Source organism: Narcine bancroftii, chromosome 7, assembly GCF_036971445.1.
Source record: "Narcine bancroftii isolate sNarBan1 chromosome 7, sNarBan1.hap1, whole genome shotgun sequence".
Lineage (NCBI taxonomy): Eukaryota > Metazoa > Chordata > Chondrichthyes > Torpediniformes > Narcinidae > Narcine > Narcine bancroftii.
The window spans coordinates 161,072,191-161,095,872 of record NC_091475.1 but is presented as its reverse complement, the minus strand read 5'-3'; the positions used below and the strand labels follow the sequence as shown (position 1 = coordinate 161,095,872).

The window sequence follows — 23,682 nt, the reverse complement described above, 5'->3', positions numbered from 1 at the left end:
TGTTCTAATATTTGATGATGCTTCATAATTAACATTTTTGTTAAATCATCACTCACTGACTGCTAAGATGACCTTTCCTGATAACCTCTGTGATCACTGTTGGCATTGATCAGGGTGAATAAGATTCAGTCTATTGCTTTCATAAATTACTGATCAGTTTACCAGTTATCCAACTGATAATCCCAAATCAGCCCAGTAATTCATCTGATCAGACCTGATCCTTACATTCATTTCCAATTCTTTACTTGTATTTATCTCATCACTTTTATACTCTTATGGCTTGTCATCTGTATCTTGTGGACTTTTCCACATAATATTTTATTTTGTTGAACATTTCTGTCGTTGATATTGTAATTTATTTCTCCGGTCCACTCTTCAGTTACCAATTGCCTGATTAGTGCTGCTGAAGTAATTGCTTTTCGATTTGAATAAAGGATGTCATAACCATTTCCCCCAACATATCAAATGGTGGTGCTTGGTTAATTCTGTCCAGATTTATATACAGTACCCTCTTCAAATTGGACACATCACCATGTTCAGACTGCAGTACTCTATACTGAAAATTGACTAGTAGTAGTTCTAAATGTAACTTGGCTTTAGAAAAGCAAATTACATGTTCATTTCTCTGTTTGGGTTTTCTTGTGATTCAGATAAACCTTTATCAGCATCTCAGGAAAAAGTCTTAGATCTTACTACCATTGATAGCCAGACAAGCTATTTAATTGAAATGGAAAGGAGATTCATCCCCTACTCATACAGTGGTGATATGATGTAATGTCCTTTTTAAGTTTAGAGAAAATCAAGATATAATATTAAAAATAGAAAGTTTCAGTTTCAGAAATGATGGGCCCCATTCTTAGAATTTTATTTTATAATTAGAAGAATTAATAATTACTATATGTTCCGGTGATTCTTTGAGTGTTCTCTGGGAGTCACCATTGATTCCACATTATTAATGATTTTTTTTTCATTACTGACATATAAATTAACCTCGGCTAGATTAGATTAGTTTCCTACTTTTTTGGGTTTTTCTTTTATCCATTTTTTTCCCCTTCTGTGTGCATTTACTTGTATACAAATGAATCATTATGTAATTGTCATTTATTTATGTATGCTTATCTGCTAAACTCAATAAAATATTTAAAAAAGAATTGTTACTGATGTCTTACAATGTTTTCAGCGGATGGCTATTCTGGTTCCTTTGCATATCTGACTTCTGTGAATCCTCCTTCCCACTGTTCTTTCACTATTGTTACATCTGCTAGCTCCTTTAAGGAGAAAGCCAGATACTTTAACTCATTCCTCTCTGGTCTAATTCACCATGATTAGAGTGAAGAAACTTCCTTTCTGTTCCCTTATTATGACCAACATTAACATTTATGATTGCAAATTCTGTGCAATTTTTTGGTGCTGACTGTATTACATTTGTTATTCTCAAGGGAGTGCCTTCAAACTTACTCTTGTCGTATGCCATTAATCTTCAATGGGCTTGCATTTACTGAAAGCTTGCGCCATAGTAATGGTGCATCTACAGCTACATCATTATTATCATTTTGCAGAAATTCCAGGAAATTATGCGTAAGTGACTCCTGCCATTATGTATGCCACACGCTAATCTTGCTGCCACTGTTGTACTGCTCCAAAGAGACTTTTGCTGAGATGGTTAAACAGCTAATTATTATAGTACTACTGCCCTTACCTTCCATTAAAATTAATGTTAGCTTCAAGTTTGCTGACGTATGATAGAAAGGCCTTGGAAGATCCAGAACCGGAATAATATTTTAGTTGGGATTTACTGAAGGTTGAACACTTTCGCGAGGATCTTTATTGAAAACTTACATTACTATTGAATTGTTTATATTTTGACAGCCAATCATTTTCGCCTTAGACTTTTCCAAATTATTTGACATGTATTTCCAAATAAAGGTCCTGCATCATTCACCAGCAAAACAATCTTTAACTTTCACATCGCTTTATTCATGGTACATTTATTGACTCCTTCCCTGTAAAAAAAATGTTTCCTACCTTATGCATTTACTTCCTCTTTGTTCATTCATCTGTTTATTAATGACCATCCATTTACATCACCCTATTCTGTGGCAATTCCATATTATATATCTTAAGTATTCCTTTGGGGGAAAAAATATTCTTTACCTTCATAAGTATTTTGTGCTCAATCAAAACTTTAAACAGGTTATGAAGCCTTTGAAGCAAAGGAGTTGTTTCTTATTCACAAGGTTTGCTATTTTCCGCAAGTTAAACGAGCAGTCTCCTCCTTTCACCTTTGGTGACTGCATCCTTCGTTCTTTCCTATTTATTATTGGCCTCTCTCCTACATTCAACTTTAAAGGAAAGCAAACTGCTAAAACTTCAATTACATTGGTTTACTTTTCCATACCAAAGATTTCTTCCCTTTGTAACTTCATATTAAAGGTCAAGTCTGTGAATTCTGCTTGCATATCTGGGAAGGCTGCTGGACTTTAGCACTTGGTATGCAAGAAAAATAATGCATGCTACTGCTCTGGTCTGTAATTGATACAGCTGAGCTTTTCATTCCTTTTGAAATCCAAATTGTGCAAACTATAGTCTTAAATCATGATCTCTCATTTTCATTCTTATGGTTCAAAATGCTGCCTGCTGCACGGAATTTTGAAACTTCATGGTTTCAGAAATGTAAACTAACTTATTGTACTTAAAAAGTACAGCTTACATTGTTTAGACATAAAATAAACATGGGTAAAATTTCAGATATTGTTGTATGACTAATGATAAGAAAATGAACTCAGCAGATCTATCCAGACTGTGAGGTAGGTGCCCATGGTAATCACTGGTATTGCAGCTTTGGATCTGTCATGACACCAATGCAAATAGAGCATTGATTTATACACTACCTCAGCTTTCAGAGTTGCAATAATAAGGTTACCATGCATTAACCATTCTAGCCAAAGTGGCAGTGGATCACTACTTTCCTATAAAGTTTGACCTTGAATAATTTTGTAAACTGTATTGACAAGTTCTGCCCTTTTAACTGTAGGTAGCTTTTTCAGTAGGGAGAGGGAGAGTGGGAACAAATCCATACTCTGGTTTTGGCAGAATATTGTGAATTGTATTAAATATTTTATGTCATCTATAATTTGATGCATGCATTGCAGTCATTTTTAATGTGTTTTTTTTTTGCCTCTGGATGCTGCATAATTGTTTTTGGCTATTGTTACCACAATAATGGAAGGAATTATAGTTTACTGTTCTTTGACAGGCTAATCCATCAATCAGCAGACTCCCTGTGGAACATGGCTTTTGACTTCATTCTTGACAACGTTCAGGTTGTAATGCAACAAATCTACGGCAGCATGTTAAAATTTACATGAAAAGACGTAATGATATTTTTAAAAATCTGTAAAATATTGGAGCCTGGAGCTCTCATCTTGTGCCATAAAACCTTTGTGAAGCTCTTAAAATTTGCATGGTAGAAACGCATTGTGTTTTTATGATACATTTCTGAAAATGAAAAAAAACATTTTGTAGTTTTTTTTTCTTGGCAAAAATTGTGTACCAAATTCTTGTTGGAGTTGCATGTAAATAATTGTTGTAAAAAGTATGTATGTAGAATACATTGTGTTTACAAGATTGTTGTTTACAAACAGTTTGTTTTTTAGTGGTTTAATTCTATTTAATAAAAAAGTTTGTTGTGAATTCATACCATTTTTCTACTCCCATCCAAATTTTTAAATAATTTGAAATACTGTAATTGTCCATTAAAAGACACCAATACTGATGCTGTATTTCTGGTAGTAAGTGGCCAATGAAATTATTTGCCATTTTGATCTTTTCTTCTAATTTAGCAGCCAGGTGTCCTACCCACTATTTATTTTCTAACCATGTGAAAAATGTGCTCATTGCTTTTGCAATATATTATTGTTGGATTTGCTACATTTAAGTAGCAAGTCAAAGGTAAGTGTGACTGTGAAACACTAGTATCATTCCCATCAGTTCTTGGATATCTTGGCAAAATGAGTTTTCCTTCCCTATCTCAAGTATTTAGTCAACTACAGTTCTTTTTGCTTAGCCTCAGTGAGCCAGTAGTTTATCAGGTACAAAACCATGCACTGTGATTTGTGTCCATTTAAATAATTTTGAAACCCACTACAGATGCATATCAGAGACACCAATTTCTGCAACATTCAACAAATACATCAGATGGATAAACAATTAACATCAAAATTCAGTTCCTGGCCAATCTCATGGATGATTCTCAGCTACTTTGATCTGGCTGTGTATTTTACACACCTGAAATACACCTTCTATATCAAGCTCTGTTGTGGAAAGATATTGCCAGTAGAAAAAGAAACAAGGATCTGTTCAAAACCTTCAATGTCCTCTCAAATTCCTGGGAACTCTCGCCCATTGATCACTCAAAGAGGAAATGTTCAGGACTGCATTGAGAACGGAGAACCATGCATCAGGATCACACAACTATAGCACCGTACAAATTATCAGCCTATCTTCCCCCCCTTCCCCATTAGGGGTTCACACTTTGAACATTCCAAACCCATAAAACCAAAGTGGAAGTGAATCGTCCTCTGTCTTAAGGGACTATCTAAGGTAGCTCCTCTCTATTGTACACTAACCATTTCTACCACAAGAAATGCTGTCCTAATATATTTAAGCAAATGATAATATGCAAATACAGAAAATTAAATGTTATTGTTTCATGAACATACCAAAAGTTTTTTTTTACTGATTTTGAATATTTTACATTATAAGTTTGTATAGAGATACTCAGTAAGCTCTTCCAGTCCATGAGCCTACACTGCCCAAATACACCTGTGTGGCCAATTAAACTACTAATCCATACATCTTTGGAATGTGGGAGGAATCCAGAGCACCTGGAGGAATCTCATGCGGACTTGTGGAGAACGCACAGACCCCTTATAGACAGCGGCAGATCAAGCTCAGGTGGCTAGCGCAGTCAGAGCAATTCCCTAACTTCTACGCAAAATGCATCATGCTTTCAAGTGAGAAAAACATAATTATTAATGTGCTTCAATGAGTATTGGGGGCATGTTGGAGGAGGAGGAATGCAGTGTCTAGCACTGGACAACAAATTTTTTCCAAAAGATTTGCTTTCAGAGAAAAAAAATAGGGATTTTGATTGACAACTTCAAGCTGAACACAAGTTAATTTCAGATTTGCTGTATCACATAGGAAGTTGGAGAAACATTAAATTAACTTCAATTTAGCATGTTTACTTACATAATGATGCTGACACATTGCGTTAGTTCAACTGACCTAAAAAATATTTTTGTTTGTCCTCAGCATCTGATGCCTCTCACGACAGTGTCTAACATTAGTTGGTCAGCATTGATGGATTCCAGTTGTCCTGATACCACTTTTCCATGATTGCAATGTCCTGGTGAAACCTTTCACCATGTTTGTCACTGACTGCATGAAGATCAGCAGGAATGAGGTCTAAGTATGAATGCAGAAAATTAATTTTCGATGACACATTGCATTTTATGGTTTTGTCTGCTTGAGTAGTCTTAAAATATGACAGGAAACCACAAAAGTAGGTTATATCTAAAAAAAAACAGTACGTGATACAAAATTAAAGTTATTTTTGTGATCAACAGCCCAAAAGTGTTCAGCATGTAATCAATCCCTGAACCTTTTCTGGCCTCACACATACATGTAGATGCAATATTGGTAAACTTTGAAAACACTAATCGAAATTTAACCTGCACACCATTAGATAAGAAACATGACAACGTCTACTGCAAAATAACACAAGGCTATCTAAATAAAACACCAAGATACTAATAGTACTTCCTTTGTGCTCCAAAAGTTGTGCCCCAACACCCACTTAGCTGTATCAAACAACAACATAAAAAGTTGAAATTCAGTACCAGACTGGTAAAGGAGTTGAGGGAAGTCCTGCAAAGGAGGACTGAATCAAAAGCTGCCACATATACTACATATGCAAGATCCCAGAGCCAGATAATGATGATTTGGCCTGATAATGGCAAATGGAGTTGAAGGAAGAGGTGTTCAATGCATCAAGATCAGCCAGATGACATTCCACCAAGAACGTATAGATGGAGATTAAACTCCATGCTACTTAAAAGACAGGGTTTTAGAGAATTAATTGAGCGACAAATTAAAAGGTACTTTGAAATAAATACGGAATCAGTGAAAGATAAATTTATACTATGGATGCAATGAAAGTGTTCATCAGAGGGCAGATCAACTAAGATGAAGAAGGATTACAATCGGGAAATAGAACAGCTGGAAAGGGAAATACCAAGTACAGAAAAAGAATTAGCCACAAGGGAAGATACAACAAAAAGAAGAGAATTGTTGGACAAAAAAATAAAATATGAAACACTACAAACATACAAGGTGGAGAAGAACGCAATGAAGACAAAATAGAAGTATTATGAGCTAGGAGAAAAAACACAAAACACTAGATTGGCAGCTTAAGACAGAACAAACTAAAAGAATGGTATTGTCATCAAGGAAAAAGGACAAACAAATTACATATAACCCAACGGAGATCAATGAAAACTTCAAGGATTTCTACAATCAACTATATCGAACTGAGAACGAAGGGAAAGAAGACAAAATAGATGAGTTTCTCGCTAAAATTGAACTACCGAATTGCAAGAAGAGGAGCAAAATAAATTAATAAAATCATTTGAAATAGAGGAAATACAGGATATATCAAAAAAAAACTACCAAACAATAAAACGCAGGGAGAGGATGGACTCCGAATAGAATTCTATAAAACATTTAAAGACTTATTAATTCCTCCTCTCCTGGAAGTAATGAACCAGATTGAAGAAACACAAAACATGTCAGATTCATGCAAAACAGCATTAATTATAGTAATACCAAAGACGGGGAAAGATCCACTAACACCAGCATCGTATAGACCAATATCTCTACTCAACACAGATTATAAGATAATAGCTAAAGTATTAGCAAACAGATTAGCCGACTGTGTACCAAAAATAGTAAAACTAGAACAAACTGGATTTATTAAGAAAAGACGAACAACGGACAATATCTGTAAGTTCATTAACTTAATCCATGCATTACAAGGAAACAAGATGCCAACAGTGGCGGTTGCCTTAAACGCAGAGAAAGCCTTTGACAGACTGGAATGGAATTATTTATTCAAAGTACTACAGAGGTTCAACCTACCAGAGAAATATATTAATTGGATTAAAGCATTATATAAGGGACCACTGGCGAAGGTGACAGTATATCAAACCAATTTAAATTAAGCAGGTCAACTAGGCAGGGATGTCCACTATCTCCCTCACTGTTCGCGTTAGTTATAGAACCACTGGCAGAACTGATAAGAACATAAAATAAAATAAGAGGGATAAAAATAAAAGAGAAGGAATATAAAATCAGTCTATTTGCAGATGATGTCATAGTATACTTAACAGAACCAGAAATATCAATAAAAGAATTACATAAGAAATTGAAGGAATATGGAAAAGTATTGGGGTACAAGATCAACACAAATAAAAGTGAAGTAATGCCAATGAATAATGCGGATTTCACAAAGTTTTAGAAAGAATCACCATTTAGATGGCAAACACAAGCAATTCGATACCTAGGTATTCAACTAGATAATAATCTACGCCATCTATACAAACTAAATTATCAGCCATTAATGAAGAAATTACAAGACGACTTAGAACATTGGAAAGATTTACCACTAACACTGATAGGAAGGGTAAATTGCATTAAAATGAATATCTTCCCATGGATACAATACCTATTCCAATTGTTACGAATTCACCTAACAGAAAAATTCTTCAAGGAGCTAAAGAAAATAATAAGAAAATTCTTATGGAAAGGGGGGAAACCGAGGATAGCGCGAGATAAATTAACAGAATGGTATAAACAAGGGGGCTTACAGCTACCAAACTTTAAGAATTATTATAGAACAGCACAATTAAGATACCTATCAGATTTTTATCAAACAAGGGAAAAACCAGATTGGACCAGATTAGAGCTAGATAAAATAGGGGAGAAGGTACCTGAACATATACGATATAAGTGGGATGAAAAGCTGGTGCAACATGGGAATTCACCAGTACTGCACCATCTGCTCAACATTTGGAAGATTCACGTAGAAAGGAAAAAAAAAAATCAACTACCAAAATGAATATTGATGCAAAATCAACTAATCCCCTTCACAATAGATAACCTTTCCTTTAGAGAATGGGAGAGAAAAGGGATTAAAAGAATAGAAAATTGTTTTTCGGGAAATGAATTATTATCTTTTGAACAAATGAAGTGCAAATATGGTATAACTCACGGTACAGTGTTTGCATACCACCAACTGAAATCCTACTTGAAGAACAAATTGGGAAGCAGGCTGAGGTTACCAGAAGGAAGCAATTTCGAATATGTGATTACAGACACAATGATAATTAAAAGATTTATAACACACATGTACATCAAACTGCAAGAGAAAGAGAACGAGGAAACAAGTTGTAAACCAAACAAAAATGGGAACAAGATCTAAACATAAAGATAAAGAATGAAACATGGGAAAAGCTTTGCTCCGGAACTATGAGAAATACAATAAACACGAGGTTACGCATGATACAATATAATTGGTTACACAGGCTATACACCACGCCCCAGAAGTTAAATAAATGGGACCCAACAGTATCACACAGATGTTTTCGCTGTAAGAAGGAAACGGGAACAACAGTACATGCAATTTGGGCATGTGAGAAAGTGGAAAAGTGTTGGGAAGATCTAAATCAGGTATTAAATAAAATCACAAAAAGCAACATACCAAAAAATCCAGAGATCTTTCTTCTAAGTAATATAAGAAGTAAAGAACTTGGACTCGATTTGGATGGAGCACAAAAAAGATTTATTATGATAGTCTTAGCTGTAGCAAAAAATGTATTATGTCAACCTGGAAATTAGAAGATAACCTGAGAATACAGCAATGGTACATAGAAATGAATAAATGTATTCCATTGGAAAAAATAACATATAATTTAAGAAATAACATTACAGTATTCGAACAAATTTGGGAACCGTACATGGAACACAACAGAGAAGTCCTACCGCGGACCTCCACCACCTAAAATGACGGAGAAGACGAAATGTACTGACCCAGTATGTAAAAGTAATGACACAAATTTCTTGTTTATTTTCATTGTGTGATGATATTGTTTAATGGGTTTAATGTATCATATATGTTGAACATTGAGTGGGTGGGGAGGGGGTGTGAAGGAGGGAGGGAAGGGAGGGGGGAAAGGGAAGAAAATGACACTGTGTATATTTAAGAGGGAAATGTTTGTGTGTATTTTGGTCAGTATGGTTCATAGTGTGAAAAATTTAAAAAAAATTAAAAAAAGATCAGCCAGATGAATGAGTGTCAGTGGAAGGTATGTGTAAGTCTCCATTCATGGAAGAAGTGGAAAATCCTCCCAACTTCTTGGTCTGGGATACAGGAGTAGAGGGATTGTATGCTCATAGATTTTATATATAAATGGGTTGCTAAATTAATAACTGGTTAGAGAGAAACACCTTTGTTAATTTTTAGTAATATTTAATAAATATTTCGTATAAGATCAATAGTTATTGGAACAAGGTGGTGGTGGTGGTGGTGGTGGGGGGGGGGGGGGGGTGGTGTGGCTCATCTCCTAAAAATTTTCTGACTCATAACAAGCTTATACCATGTACAATGGTATATCAAAAGTTTGAAATCTGGACCTGTAAAGGTATCAGGTATATTGAACATTGTTATGAGCAGAAACAAATGATGTAATTTGAACAATTAAAAAATAAATATGGAATTCCTAATAATACACTTTCCTGCTATTTTCAAATAAGAGCATAACTAAGGGATCATTTTGGCCCACCAATGTTTTTATGAGCATAACTATGGGATTATTTTGACTCACCAATGTTTTTACCAAACTGTAATGATTTAGAGATGATGATTCAAAAGGGAAATAGAAAGAATTTTACTTCAAATGGGAACCCCCAAAGAGAGGGTTCATAAGTCAAGATAGAGATGGGAAATCAGATTTAAATGTAAGAATAGATGAAGAAACCTGGTCTGAACTATGTTGGGATAGCATGACTAATATGATAAATGTAAGATATAGATCAGTACAACTTGCACAGGGTATGTTCCACAAGTACAATTTTTTTTGCATCACACCACAAAAATTAAACAAATTAAATTCAAATCCTTCAGATCGATGTTTTAGATGAGGTGAGGTGGTCATGTTCTAAAGTAAGACCTTTTTGGGTAGATTTAGGAAATTTCTTAGAGCAAATTACAGGAACTCAATTTCCACAAAACCAAGATTTACTTTTAATAGGAAACATTACAGGGCTGAGATAGAATTTGTTAAAATTGCACTGGCAGTGGCCAGAAAATGTGTAGGTGTTGTATGGAAGTCTGATTCACATCTAGGTATGGTTTGCTGGACACAGAAATATATCGTTGTATTCCCCTGGAGAAGATTCCCTACAACTTAAGAAATAAGTATGACATATTTTTACAAATTTGGCACCCAGATTTACAAAATTCAGGTGTAAATTTTTTAATAAGTTCTTCCCAACCCTCAAGACCAGCATTGATCTTCTCCAAAGAAAACTAAATAAAATATGAATTTGTGAGACATGGAGTGTGTGTTACTTTTCAGCGATCCAATTTGTTTTTCTTTTCTTTCTTTACTATCTTCTTATCTTTGTCTTGCTTTTCTATACTTTCATTCTTTTTCTTTGGGGGGGGGACTGGGTTAATACCATCATGAAGTAAATATCGAATGAACTTTTATACTTCTATTTTTAATTTTGTAATTGACTTCCTGTTTGGTTAAAAATATAATTTTTTTAAAATCCTGATACAAAATTTAAGATAATTCATTAGCCATCAGCATCTACTTGCACTGAAAGAGACAGAAATTCTCACAAAGACTATTTGAAAAATATTGATATGATGGAATGGAAAAGTAAAATGAATTCAAAGAGAAAGATTTAAAAGTTGAAGCCAAAGGCAAATTAATGTATGGGCACTTTACAGCCACAACATCCCAAAGCACTTGACAGACATAATGTACATTTGAAGTCCCTGCTGTAAATCTAGGAACAGCAGCCAACTTGCGCAGGGTATGTTCCACAAGCACAAATGATAAAATATTATTTTAGTGATGTGATTTAGAGGATAAAGATTACAATTTAAAGCAATATTAGGTTAGCCATATTGTATAATAACTGGAATCTATTATTACTTGTCAAGGCACAAAACTAAGCTTGAACTTTTTAAAATGCATAAAACATGCACAAAATTGTGCACATTTCCTACCATAGGAAAAAAAATGATTAACATTTCAGGCTCTTTTTGAATTTCAAAAGTCTCTGTCTGCAAACCCAATCGCTGTATTTTTTAAGATCAAATTTAAAATAAAGCTGTAGGAGAGAAAAAAATTAGAATTCAAGAATTAATAGAAAACAGAGCAGAAATTAGGATGGAGCAGAAAAAGTTGGTCTCTTTTAATTCATTTTACTTTTCCATTCCATTATATCAATTTTTTTCAATTTATCTTTGTGAGGATTTCTGTCTCTTTCAGTGCAAGTAGATGCTGATGGCTGGTGAACTATCTTAAACCTTGTATCAGGATTTTTAAAAAATTAATTTCAAAATTAAACAATGTAAAGTAAATAGACAAACTTGCTTCATTCAGAAATTGCAGTCAGCTTATTATTTTATAATGATTCATTCCAGGATTATGAAAATATTAAGTCACTGCAAACTTTGAATCAATGTTCCTATTGGTTTCTTTTATATAAACAAGCATACAAAGCTTCATTCAAAGATGAGAAAAGCATGAAGGGGAAATTTAAAGACATACAGTAGCTATCCAATAATAATCATGGTACATGGAATCTATATCTGGATCACTAATTTGCACTAATCACGTCCAGCCTGTTAATACATCAACCAATGTTTTGAGACATACTCAAATACAATCAACAACCAGTTTCAACTGCTTTAAGTCAGTCTGTCAGAAGTTCCCCACATCACCACAGTTACAATGCAGTTGGGAATTCAGTACCATTAATATGAAGATAGAATTGCACTCAGCCATGACTGTCCCCAAAAAATAATGCACCTTGTCAATCTCAAACTAAAAGAATGGCTAAGGACAGAAGTACCAGAGGATGGCTAATGGTCAAATAACCTTTCTAGGAATGATTTGTGGTGTGGAGGGGGGTTTGTTAAGCAAAATCTTTCAAAGAGCTGGAATACATCCAGTAATTATTTTGTACCCTTTGAAGCTCTGCTTTCTTCTGTGCATATTTTTAGTCAGCCATTATAGACTCTTCTTGTTTTGTCAAAAATTACCCTACTTCTATCAATCAATTATACTCATTTTTTGAATGATACATCATCAAAAGTACAAATGTCATCATCTTCAGCTTTATTTGTGATTTTAGCATTGAAAGTTTACAGTATGGGTCACACAACCATCAACTGTACAAACAATAAAAGGTTGCTCAATGTTTTATTTTCACAATGCAGATGGAATTCTCCTAATACCTAATTCTCTATAAAAGTTCATAGGCACCAAAGCAAAGTATGCATAATGAAGTGACTGAGAAAATGAGTTTCTGGATCAAAGAAAAGCCCTCTATATCCCATTTTTTTTTTGACAAAAAGGCTGTACACTGCTTCTGCATTTTAGCTCACGGGATTCAAACACTTCATTCAATATTTCACACAGTTAAAATGATTGGGGAGCACTGCTTTCAAGTTCCATGTAATAAAAGGGAAGATTTGAAAATAGCAACTGGTATTGAAGTTAAGGGAGGGGCAGGAAAAATAAACAGGCACGTTGAGAATTGTAGGAATATGTAAAACTGATCACTGTCAAACCAGTGCAAGTGTTTTGGTTTGTCATGGAAAACGTTTACTATCTATTACCACTTTTTACTCTGGATACTGGCTCTTTGCCCTCCAGCGTGGCTTATCACGAGGTCTTGTTTAAGTACAGACCTTAAATCACACTCAGTCCTCCCTTCGCTGAAGTTTTGAAATGAAAACAACCTGCATTAGTTAGATAATTTCAAATACTTTCTTCAGTTCCACGATGAGCTGCCAATCAGACTTCTGCATCTCATCTCTGAACCAATCTTTCAAGGCATCAATGGATTGGCGGCTAATCTGTAATACAAAATACTAGAATCAGAATTTATTGTCATGAACAAGTCATGAAATTGAGTGTTTGCAGCATCACTAGTGCAGACATTCATATGTGAACCATCTTACAACATTACGATAAAAATAAATAAAAATAGTGGTGTCTTCAGGAATCTGAAGACAAAAAAATAAACACTGGACAAAAACAAATGATTTTGAGTCGCTCCGAATTATCAATACTTTTGTAGCCTCCACTTTCATCTGTCGGTCTTACCCCACCATACTGGGACTCCCATAATTGCACTTAAATTTATGGGGATGTCATGGTACAATTTTCTCTCACATTTATATTTGTCATCACTGTACCAAATCTGTATCATTTGTAGTACCACAGAATAAGCTGCTATTTTTAATATTATTTTTAACATGATGCTAGAACTTCAAACTCAAATATTTATGAATCCAGCTACTGGCTTAATCAAGAGCTATTTGTTTAGACTTGATTGAATCCAGAGTTAGCTTCCCTCATCTCATGTGCATTAGTTACAACAGTGACATACAACTGTTCTCCTAAAATATCTTAATCTAAAGCTTGACACATTTTCCTTTCAGATGCAGAACAAATTTGTTGTTTCCTAGAATCTTTGTCTAATTAGCTGCATTATCTATTTTGATAAAATTATGCTTTATGTACTATTCACCGCAAACTTTCTTTATCCCATTGAAAACAAAATACAAATTCAAAACAATGGTTTTATATAGCATTTAATTTCTTGGAAGCACCTCTAGTACTTTTAATTGTTACTTATTCCTCCAAACCCATTCTTATTTGTGTATATATCTAGTTTATTAAAATATCAGTCAGTATTTTGTGTGCTGAGACAATGTGCAAGTACATTTTTTTCTGACAAGTAAGTTTTGATATTTACAGCTTTTTGTCTTCACTTAGGCATTAATTTCTACTTTTGAACACAATATTTTTGAATTTACAGCATATTTCAAATACTGTAAAACCCCAGGTATCTTACACCTCCAGAAATTGGTTGCTTGAAACTGTATGTTGCATGAATGGAGAAGTAACAGCGAGGCACACCAATTTTAAATTTCCATAGTTTATTAAAAATCAAGATCACAAGATACAAAAGTAGGGCAATCGGCCTGTCGGGTCTGCTCTGCCATTTAATCGTGAGTCGACCCTGATCATTCAGCCCCTCTCCCTGACCTCACCCATAACCCTTGATGCCCTGACTAATCAATTTCTGTCTTATATAGACCGACGATCACGCTTCCACTGCCTCCTATGGCAACAAGTTCCTCTGGCTAAAGAAATTTCTCTAGATTTCTGTTTCAAATTGACGCTCTTTTATCCTGAAATTGTGGCCTCTTGTCCTAGACTCCCCTACCATGGGAAACAACTTTGCCATATCTACTCTCTCCAGGCCTATCAGGATTCGAAATGTTTCTTTTAGGTTCCCCCTCATCCTTCTGTACTCTAACGAGATCAGTCCAAGCCCACAAACATTCTGTTGCAGTCACTTACTTACCTTCAATCGGGTGCAGTGCTGGCTGCTCCTCATGACATAAGCGACACGACGGATGAGAGTAATAGTGCGCATGTGTGGGTGTGTTAAGCATCAATATACGGGTGATAAATTTCAGATGCAGGAAGTGGAGGAGCAGTGAGCCATTAAGAAGGTCAGAGGAGTTTAGCTGGGTATTGCTTGGGGAGTTGAAGAATGCAATGTTATGTCTAGTGAATAAATGTCAGTTGACTTCACGGTGTGCTGAAAGAAACGAGTGAGTGTATTCTTTATTTGTTTGTAAGCTGTGGTAAATTAGTGTCGCAACAGTTCCTCATAAGTATGCTTTTCATACCTGTTATCATTCTAGTAAACAAGTAACCTGTTATGTTACGCAATTTTCTTTTTTGTCAGTTGCCTGAATTCGGATAACAGGGGTTTTACTAACTATCCCGATCAATCCTCTGAAGCTAGAACAGATTTCCTTGAAATAATGAAGCAAAATCCAAGAACTTTACTAATTGTGTTGATAAACATCTTCATATTAACTGAACAGTCATATCAATTTTCTTTAAAATTAGTAAAGTTTAAAATTAATTATACAACAGATAACATTTTAGAATAGAATATATGGAATATTTTATTTAGTTGCATGTCACTGTTGTTAAATCACAAAGAATACTTCTCCTACATTAATTACTTAATCCTTCCTGTATTCTTCAATATCCACTATATTCTGTTTTAGCCCTGACCTTCTCATAGCCACATCTTAGAGATGCTTATCCATACTATATTTCACCAAACATACAATAAAATCATATGGTCAGTTCCCCTTGTATTAGTCACAGATGGATTTTTGTCTTTTGAATGGTAAATTTACATTATTCTCATCTGTTATTCAATTGCTTATTTATCCTTAAACTCAGGTTTATATGACTTTGTATAAATAAAAGTATTTTAACCTGAATCTGTGAATGTTATTCATCCAATTTGTTCCTTTACTCCACATTTATACAATAAATATTTGGATTACACATTATCTTGTTCTTCTGCTTTTGTTACAGTGAAATATTTCTTATTTCTCTCTTCTTGTTTAATTATTTTAACATCCTTTTGTCTCCCTCTTAAATTACAATGGCTAACACTATACTTTTACCTACAATATATTTTAGAACCATTTCCCCAGGCTCCCCATCCTAAACAAGATAGCTGTGAATATTTTTTTTTTGTATTTATTATCTATTTTTAATTCAATTAGGATTTTTTTTAAATCAAGTATCCATTCAGCTGCAGCATGTACATGTCAATAAACTCATCATTATCCAACAAGGGAGGGTTGGAGAATCCAATCTGTCAACTCTCAAGTGCTGGTCACCATTAATGGTCTGCACTCACTGTACCAGCCGGTTCAGCCCTAAACCTTGCATCTCTGCACTCAGCATCCACATCACTCATCGCAGCCTGCCCAAAGCCAGCCCTCACAGATAGTAGTTCATTCCACACCCAATTACCCAGCAAGACCAAGTTTGACCGATTCATTGCTGTTGGAATGCCAGCAGAGAGTTAAGCCCTCAAACAGGTTTTTCACAAAGCAACATACAAGAGCAGCTTGCACCAGGTTCCTGGCTGCCAGTAATGACCACTTTTAGTGCCAAATGTACCAGAATTCAGGATTTTTCCCTCAGAACAAGGTTATTAACTAGGGTACTCATGTAGGTTTATTCCTAATTTCATACATTTCACTTCCTGCACTCCTCATCATTCAATTTCTTTTGGTTTAAAATCTTCAGGTGGAATAAAGCAGCTTTTCTTACTTCCGCCCTTTCTACTATCTACCCAATGCTCCCCTCAATCGTACCTATGCATTTTAAGACAGCAAGTACATACAACATTTGCAGGCAACAAACCAAGACCAACCCAGAAGATAAACAGACGCTTAATTTCACACTGTTGTCCACCAGATTTGTGACCAACATTCTGTATGTTTTAAGAGAGAGCAAAGGCAGGAGCTGGAATCAGCAAGGCACCAGACATTATTGTATAGCACCAGGACCCCGAGAAAGAATAACACAGGTGTTAACTCAGAAGGCAAAGAAATTCTACTAAAGGTAATCAAGATTTAAATAAGCTACAAGAAGGTGGCTGATGGGAGTATTTAATAAAAATGTTTGACAATTTAAGTAAGCAGAAAGTTTGAGTTTACCTCAGGAAGGAGGAGTCCAGCACATCCTAGGGCAAGGTCTTGTTCCGAGCACATCCTTCCTCAGATGAAACCAATGCTGCCCGATGTACTGAATTCCTCTAACAGTTTTTTTTTTGTTTAATTATTGTACCTATGGATCTAACAATGGTTCAGGAAAGCTTATAATACTCCTTTCCCTGAGTACTATGCAGTGAAGCACAAACTGCTGCCATCAACACAGTGCTTCACCACATAGTGCACAATGATTTATGGAAAAAGGATTAATCAGTTCTTGTGTGTCTGCTATCAAATCCTGAATGGAGTTGAAGAGTTCCCCAGGAGTCCAGTAATTGGTCATGCAATGTTGTGATACTACATTAGAAAATAACAATGACTACAAAATCTGCTGTTCATTGTCAATATCAAGATAACAATATTCATGCTCTTGATCTTGACAAGATGCTGCAGTTCTAAACCAATACACTAGCCCCAGATATTCTCCAGGTCATCCTCCGATGGAAATCAGCAGTTTTCCATCATTATTCATTCCGTAGTTATGATAATGCCCTGCACAGGCACAGGTCAGGCTGCATATTGAAGGATGCACCAAAAGAATAAGAGTGATTAGTTAAATTTTGTACGTAAAATGCCACAACAGTGGCAAAGAAGTCAGGAATACAACTTGAAAAGGTTCTGGGAAAAACTGATCACTTCAAAGATCCCTACATTAGCATTAGACTCATGGTCTGTTCATTGTCTGCTCTTTTCCACTTCTGGTTTTCGTCATGTTAAGAGTTGAAATGCCACGATGCAACACAAAATCATCTAGAAATCTTCACTGTCTCTTGACTGGCAAGAATGAAATGAAGTGTCTTCTCTGTGAATAGAGCAGCTGAATGAACTTCTTTACACAACAGTAAACAAGTATTACCAAATAGATATTGGGTACTATGGTTTATATTTTTTATGGACTTTACTGGAATTGTGTACCTGACCTGTCCCCCAGTTATAATGTACAACAGCAAAAATATTAAGGTTATTTATCTATTCTCTAGGTCATTGAAAGAAGCCTTCTTGCACAACACTTTAAAAAAAAAGACATGCTCACTGCAAAACAATCATACCTTACTGACAAGGAAGTCTGTAGCTTCAAAGTGCCGTCCATACATTTTTGGAGATTCTCCAGGTATAGGTTCTATTTTAACACATACTTCCTGACCTTTCCGGGCAACATCTACTTGTTTATGATTCACTTCTATACTGGTGACAACTCCAATATCGATAAACTGGAAAAAGGATAAGTAGTTAATCAGCTTCTGCAGCAGATAGGATAACAACAGAAGGGTCTACTCACAATTGTAATAAGGTGCACAAGCAAAGGCTTTCTTGACCTCTGATGGTATTAAATAATGCATCATTAATTCACACTGAGCCCTCTTGTTAAATAATTAAGAAAATGAAATTCATCATTTTTTTTCAACTTAAATGTATTAAGATGTAGAACTTGTCTAAACTTACATTTTTTGAGGGAACGCATATTGGAGTGCCTTGCTTCAGAAGGCCAGCTTCTATTGCAACTCCCATTACAATTGGATCACGAGAATTAAATATGAATTGAGGAATAATTCGCAGTTTTGAAGGAAATACTGCTATATGCCTTAAAAGGAAATTTCAGATATGTTAAAAATACAAGAGTAAGGTGGCTAAAGATCAAACTTACAAAAATATTTCTTGCATGAAAATTCTCAGTTGCAAATATTCAAGTCAATGTGTATCCTGGCAAACAAAAATATTGTCCACATTTCATAGTAAAAAAATTCCCCTTAAAAAATACACAACCCTCATGGTAGAAGTGATCATAAAATGCTTGTTTACATATAAGAAGGTAATATTTGCATAATCAGAATTAGAATGTATTGTCATGAACAAGTCATGAAATTCGGTGTTCTTGGTATAACGTTTAATTGTCGTGAACTTACTTGAATTCTTCTTGCTTTTGTTTTTTGTAATCTTGTCTGTATTTTGTGAAAGCATCAAATAAATGGTAGATAATTTCTGCACTGAAGATTCTAACTCCAAGTGAATCAGCAAGCTCCTGGGAATCACGTTCAATCTTCACATCAAAAGCAAGAATCACTGAATACCTTCAAAGACAGTGAAATTAAACTTACACCAATACATTATACAATACTGAACATCAGCAGATAACACAAAAATTCAACTCCGCAGTTTAACTTGAAAGGGAATTAATATTCATGTCAAGTCATCAAAGGGTGGTACCAGTGAGTGTAGTGATTAGCGCAACCTGGTTACAGCATCAGTGATCAGGACCGAGGTTCAAATCCCAGACTGTCTCTTTAGAGTTTATACATTTTCCCTGTGTCTACGTGGGTTTCCTCCCACCATTCAGAATGACCAGGAGTTGTAGGTCAATTGGGTGTAATTGGGTGGCATGAGCTTGTGAGCTGATAGGGCCTGTTTATTTAAGTCTAAATAAAAATTAAAAATAAAATATCATTGAACCTCCTCCTATTGACCATAGTTGCTCTATTTCCCACTCTATCCCCATTCAACCACATTTCTATTAATTTGACCTTCTCTGCACAAAGATTCATAATCTTAAACTTGTAGCAAATAAATTTCCTCAAGTTCTAAGTTTATATTCCTATATTTGAATTTGAACATGAAAAAAAAATTCCCCTCCTGTTTACTCTAATTTACTTCCTTCCAAATGTCACCATGGCAAAATATCAAGGCCAACCAATCTTCCTGTCAGGCACAGGTCAAAATCTAATTTAGTCTCCAAATTAAGTCTTTAAAGTTATTTACAGATGCAATTGTACTTGTTTGAACTTGTGTCATAACATGCAATTCATTCCAAGATCCAAATCCTAATACAGTAAAATCACCATTATCCGCCATTCAATTAACCGGCAAAAAAGTTGAGGAAATAAATAATTTTTTTTAGAAAATAAGAATAAATAAAGTTAAAATTAAAGTTTAAATAAAAGTTTAAAATTATAAAAGTCAATGTTCTCTGAAGCAATATACAACTCCTTGGGAGCAAACATTCAGCCAGTGGATCGTCCTGGTTGTGGTCCCGCCCACAGCAGCTGTTTGAATAAAGATGTGTTTGAATAAAATGGTCGTGCCCAGGATGCTGCTCGCCACTGGGGAAACTCTCCCAAAGTGTCTCCCTATCCCTGCCTGGAACGAGTCTTTATCTTTATTTGCATATTATTGAGTATATTAGTAAGGCTTTATCTGTAAATTTGGGGGAGGGGGGGTTAATTATGACCGTGGCGCAGTCAGCACCATGCTGTTACAGAGCCAACAACTGGGGTACAAATTTAAAGGAAGATGCGTCAAGGGCCTGACCAGGACACTTGCATGGAGGTGAGTCAGGTTGTGCTGAGGATCTAACTGGGACACTGGTGTGAAGGTGAGACACGTTGTGCCAAGTGTCTGACCAGGACATAAGGATGAAGAGCTGGTCAATGCTGCTCGCTGATGGGGCAAATCTCCCAAAGTGTCTCCCTATCCCTGCCTAGTAAGAGTCTATGTCTATATTAGTATGAGGTGTATTAGTAAGGCTTTGTCTGTAAATGTGGGGGCAGGGGTAGGTTAATTATGACGCTGGCACAGTTATTGTAGAGGCTAGCACACCTCTGTTATAGCGCCAGTGACCTGGGTTCAAATTTATGGGAATTACTTGATTAAAGTGAACTTTATATCATTAAAGACTGATTTTTTTTCTTTTAATTACTTTGTATTTTACACTCTTCTCTTTTAAATGTTTTTTTTTCCTTAATGCAGGTGTATTAGGCATTGTAAGAGTGAGTCTCAGTCAACCGGAAAATTCAGATTTCTGGCATCCGTGATCCCATAGGTACTGGATAAAGGGAATTTTACTAGACTTGATTTGTTGTGACATGAAAAGAGAGGTCAAGGTCAAATCCTTATTAAGATTTCAGTAGAGGAAAAAGCCTCATCAACCACCACAGTAGAGCTTGTGGGAAGACTAGCTGGGTTACAGCCATATGGATTCACTGGAAAACATCAACATTATAGGCAATCAAGTTTTGCCATTACAGCCGATTAAATTAGTAGACAGAAGAAAAAGGCAGTTCCTATAATTTGGGAGACCTAAAAGGGAATAAGCACTTGATATATTCATTTATTCAATACACCTGTTTTGTACTGTTAAATTACAATGGGGTCTGATATAACATACTTTCATTTCTCATGAACAAGATAAACCTTGAAGAGTCACGTGATGGAGTAGTGGCCGGTAGGAGAATACCAGCCCTCTCCAGAAAAGAAGGAAAAAAGTAAAGAAAAAGCAAAGCCACAGACACACAAACCACAACAAATAAAAAAATGAAGGTGTGGAGGAAATGGCACCAAAGAAAGAAAAGCCAAAAACAATGGGAAGAAAAGAAGAAGGAAAGACGTCGGAAGAGAAAGGTGAAGGCCTTACCTGTACGAAGAAGCAGGGACATGCCGTGGAAAGAGGAGCCCATTCCCTGAGGTCAGTGGAAACCCCGAAGGGTCGCGATCCACTGAACGCAGGACTACAAGGATGGCTCACGGAGCCAAACAGAGGTGCACAACCGCGCATGCGCGATTGATGCACACGACAAAGACAACACCGACGGGATGGGGGACCAGCTGAGAAAGACCCGACAGCAGGGCTCCCAGCGGGAAGATATAGAAAATAACGGGAATGGGAGGGAGGAGAATGAAAAAAGGAAATCAGAGACACAGCAGATGACCAGCCTAAAAGGAAGAGGACCAACATCAAGACACCATTAAAAAAAATACCCAGCAAACTGAGATAAACAGCCCAACAAGAAAGTCAGAAGAGAAACAGATATAAGGAAGAGAGGTAGAGGACACAGGTCCTGGAGTGGACACAGGGGAAGAGGAGGGAGAACATCAAGCTCTGCACAGAGAAATAGAAGATAAAGGGAATGGACTGTACATAGATAGAAAAATTTTTGAAGAATATATGGAAGCAGTAAAAGAATGGCAGACACGAGAATTTAATGAAATAAAAAGAAGAATAAAAGGTACAGAAGAAAAAGTGAGTAGATTAGAGATGGTTGTGACAGAAATAGGGAAAAGAGTAGACAAGGTGGAAGAACGAGAAACAGCTGTAGAAATGGAAGTGGACGACTTAAAAAGGAAATCGGAAGAATCTGATAAAAAAGTTAAAGAAACACAGGAGTTGTTAGCTCAGAAGATGGATATAATGGAAAACTATATAGGAGAAACAATATAAAGATAATGGGCCTTAAGGAAGATGAAGAAGGCAAAGATATGAAAGAATTTATAAAAGAATGGATCCTCAGGTCCTAGGAATGCCAGAAATACAGGAAGGAATGGAAATAGAAAGGGCACACAGAACATTAGCCCCAAAACCACAGCCACAACAAAAACCAAGATCCATTCTAGTAAAATTCCTGAGATATACAAGAGAAAATATATTGGAGAAGGCAATAAAAAAAAATGAAAGACAAAAAGCCACTGGAATACAAAGGTCAAAAAAATTTTTTCTACCCAGACATAAGTTTTGAGCTCCTGAAGAAGAGGAAGGAGTTTAACGCAGCAAAATCGATCCTATGGAAAAAAGGCTATAAATTTATGTTAAGATATCCAGAGGTGCTTAAAATAGTTAACCCAGGGCAGCAAAGCAGACTGTTCTCGGATCCGGAGAAAGCACGAGAATTTACAGAATGCCTGCAAAACAGACAGAGAGATGAAGAGATGTAACAAGAACAAGAATGACGACAAACTTCATATAAAGAAGAAAAATAATGTATAAGTAAGAATAAGAAGGGGAAGAAAGGGAAGAAAGGAAGTAAGGAGGGAATTAAGAGGGTGAGCTTTGTTATATGTGAAGATAAAAGTCTTTTCTGGAGGGGGCTGGGTGGGAGTGAATAACAGTCACTGCGAAATCAGTTGACGCTTGCGAGCGCGTTCGCAATCCAAATGGAGAGGGGAGTTGTGGTTGCCCGGCAAGGGACAGGGTCAACTCAGAGATGGGGGGACGGACATTTGGGTTAAGGGAATTTTAGATGTGGGAATAGTGGAAATATTTTATGTTTTAGAAGTGTTGTCTTACTGTGTGTTCAAAAAAAAAACAGAAATGGATAAGGAGGAAAGGTAGTGATGAGGAAGCGGAAATGAGAGGTAAACAAAGTATGAAATGGCCATGTTGAACTATATGGCTATAAATATTAATGGAATACATAACCAAATCAAAAGGAAGAGGCTATTAAATTTACTGAAGAAAGAAAAAATTGATATAGCATTCGTGCTAGAAACACATCTAACGGAAGTGGAACACAAGAAATTAAGGAGAGACTGGGTAGGGCATGTAACGGCAGCATATATTAATCAATAAAAATGTACCAATAAAAATAGAGGAGAAAATAATAGATCCAGCAGGGAGGTATGTAATGATAAAGTGTCAGATATATTCAGAATTTTGGAATTTGCTCAATGTATATGCACCTAATGAAGAGGATCAAAAATTTATGCAAGTTATCTTTTTGAAGATTGCAGATACGCAGAGGAATATACTGATAGGAGGGGACTTTAACCTTAATTTGGACTCAAAGATGGATAAAACTGGAAAGAAGACTAGCAGAAAGAACAAAGTAACCAAATTTATGGTTAAATCGATGCAGGAAATGTAACTTTTGGATATATGGAGGAGACAACACCCAAAGGAGAAGGAATACTCATATTATTCGGGTAAACATAAAACATACTCAAGG

General features: G+C 35.7%; 2 protein-coding genes and 1 long non-coding RNA gene across 9 annotated transcripts in view; 1 reads left to right on the top strand and 2 right to left on the bottom strand.

The window, feature by feature from the left end:
• rev1 (REV1 DNA directed polymerase) overlaps positions 1–9,250 on the top strand; it is a 124,409-nt gene extending 115,159 nt beyond the window's left edge. The window contains exons 23-25 of one of the 5 annotated variants that reach the window (XM_069891013.1): positions 1,440–1,578; positions 3,257–3,323; positions 5,317–5,386. In XM_069891013.1, the coding sequence (XP_069747114.1) occupies positions 1,440–1,578; positions 3,257–3,301 (184 nt within the window). In that variant the 3' untranslated portion in view covers positions 3,302–3,323; positions 5,317–5,386. Of the gene's footprint in view, positions 1–1,439; positions 1,579–3,256; positions 3,655–5,316 lie in introns of those variants that run through there. The other 4 variants (XM_069891014.1, XM_069891012.1, XM_069891016.1 and 1 more) reach the window with 4 other exon arrangements.
• LOC138739276 (uncharacterized) lies at positions 1,963–6,084 on the bottom strand. The gene is made up of 3 exons (XR_011342137.1): positions 5,290–6,084; positions 4,288–4,433; positions 1,963–2,129 (listed from the first exon to the last, which is right to left on the bottom strand). It is a non-coding gene; the product is annotated as an uncharacterized lncRNA (long non-coding RNA).
• A 3,209-nt stretch (positions 9,251–12,459) lies between the features above and the next one.
• Positions 12,460–23,682, bottom strand: part of eif5b (eukaryotic translation initiation factor 5B) — a 127,080-nt gene continuing 115,857 nt past the window's right edge. For 2 of the 3 annotated variants that reach the window (XM_069890995.1, XM_069890997.1), the window contains 4 exons: positions 18,877–19,041; positions 18,416–18,554; positions 18,022–18,183; positions 12,460–13,219 (listed from right to left, as the gene is read on the bottom strand). In XM_069890995.1, the coding sequence (XP_069747096.1) occupies positions 13,112–13,219; positions 18,022–18,183; positions 18,416–18,554; positions 18,877–19,041 (574 nt within the window). In that variant the 3' untranslated portion in view covers positions 12,460–13,111. Of the gene's footprint in view, positions 13,220–18,021; positions 18,184–18,415; positions 18,555–18,876; positions 19,042–23,682 lie in introns of those variants that run through there. The other variant, XM_069890998.1, reaches the window with a different exon arrangement.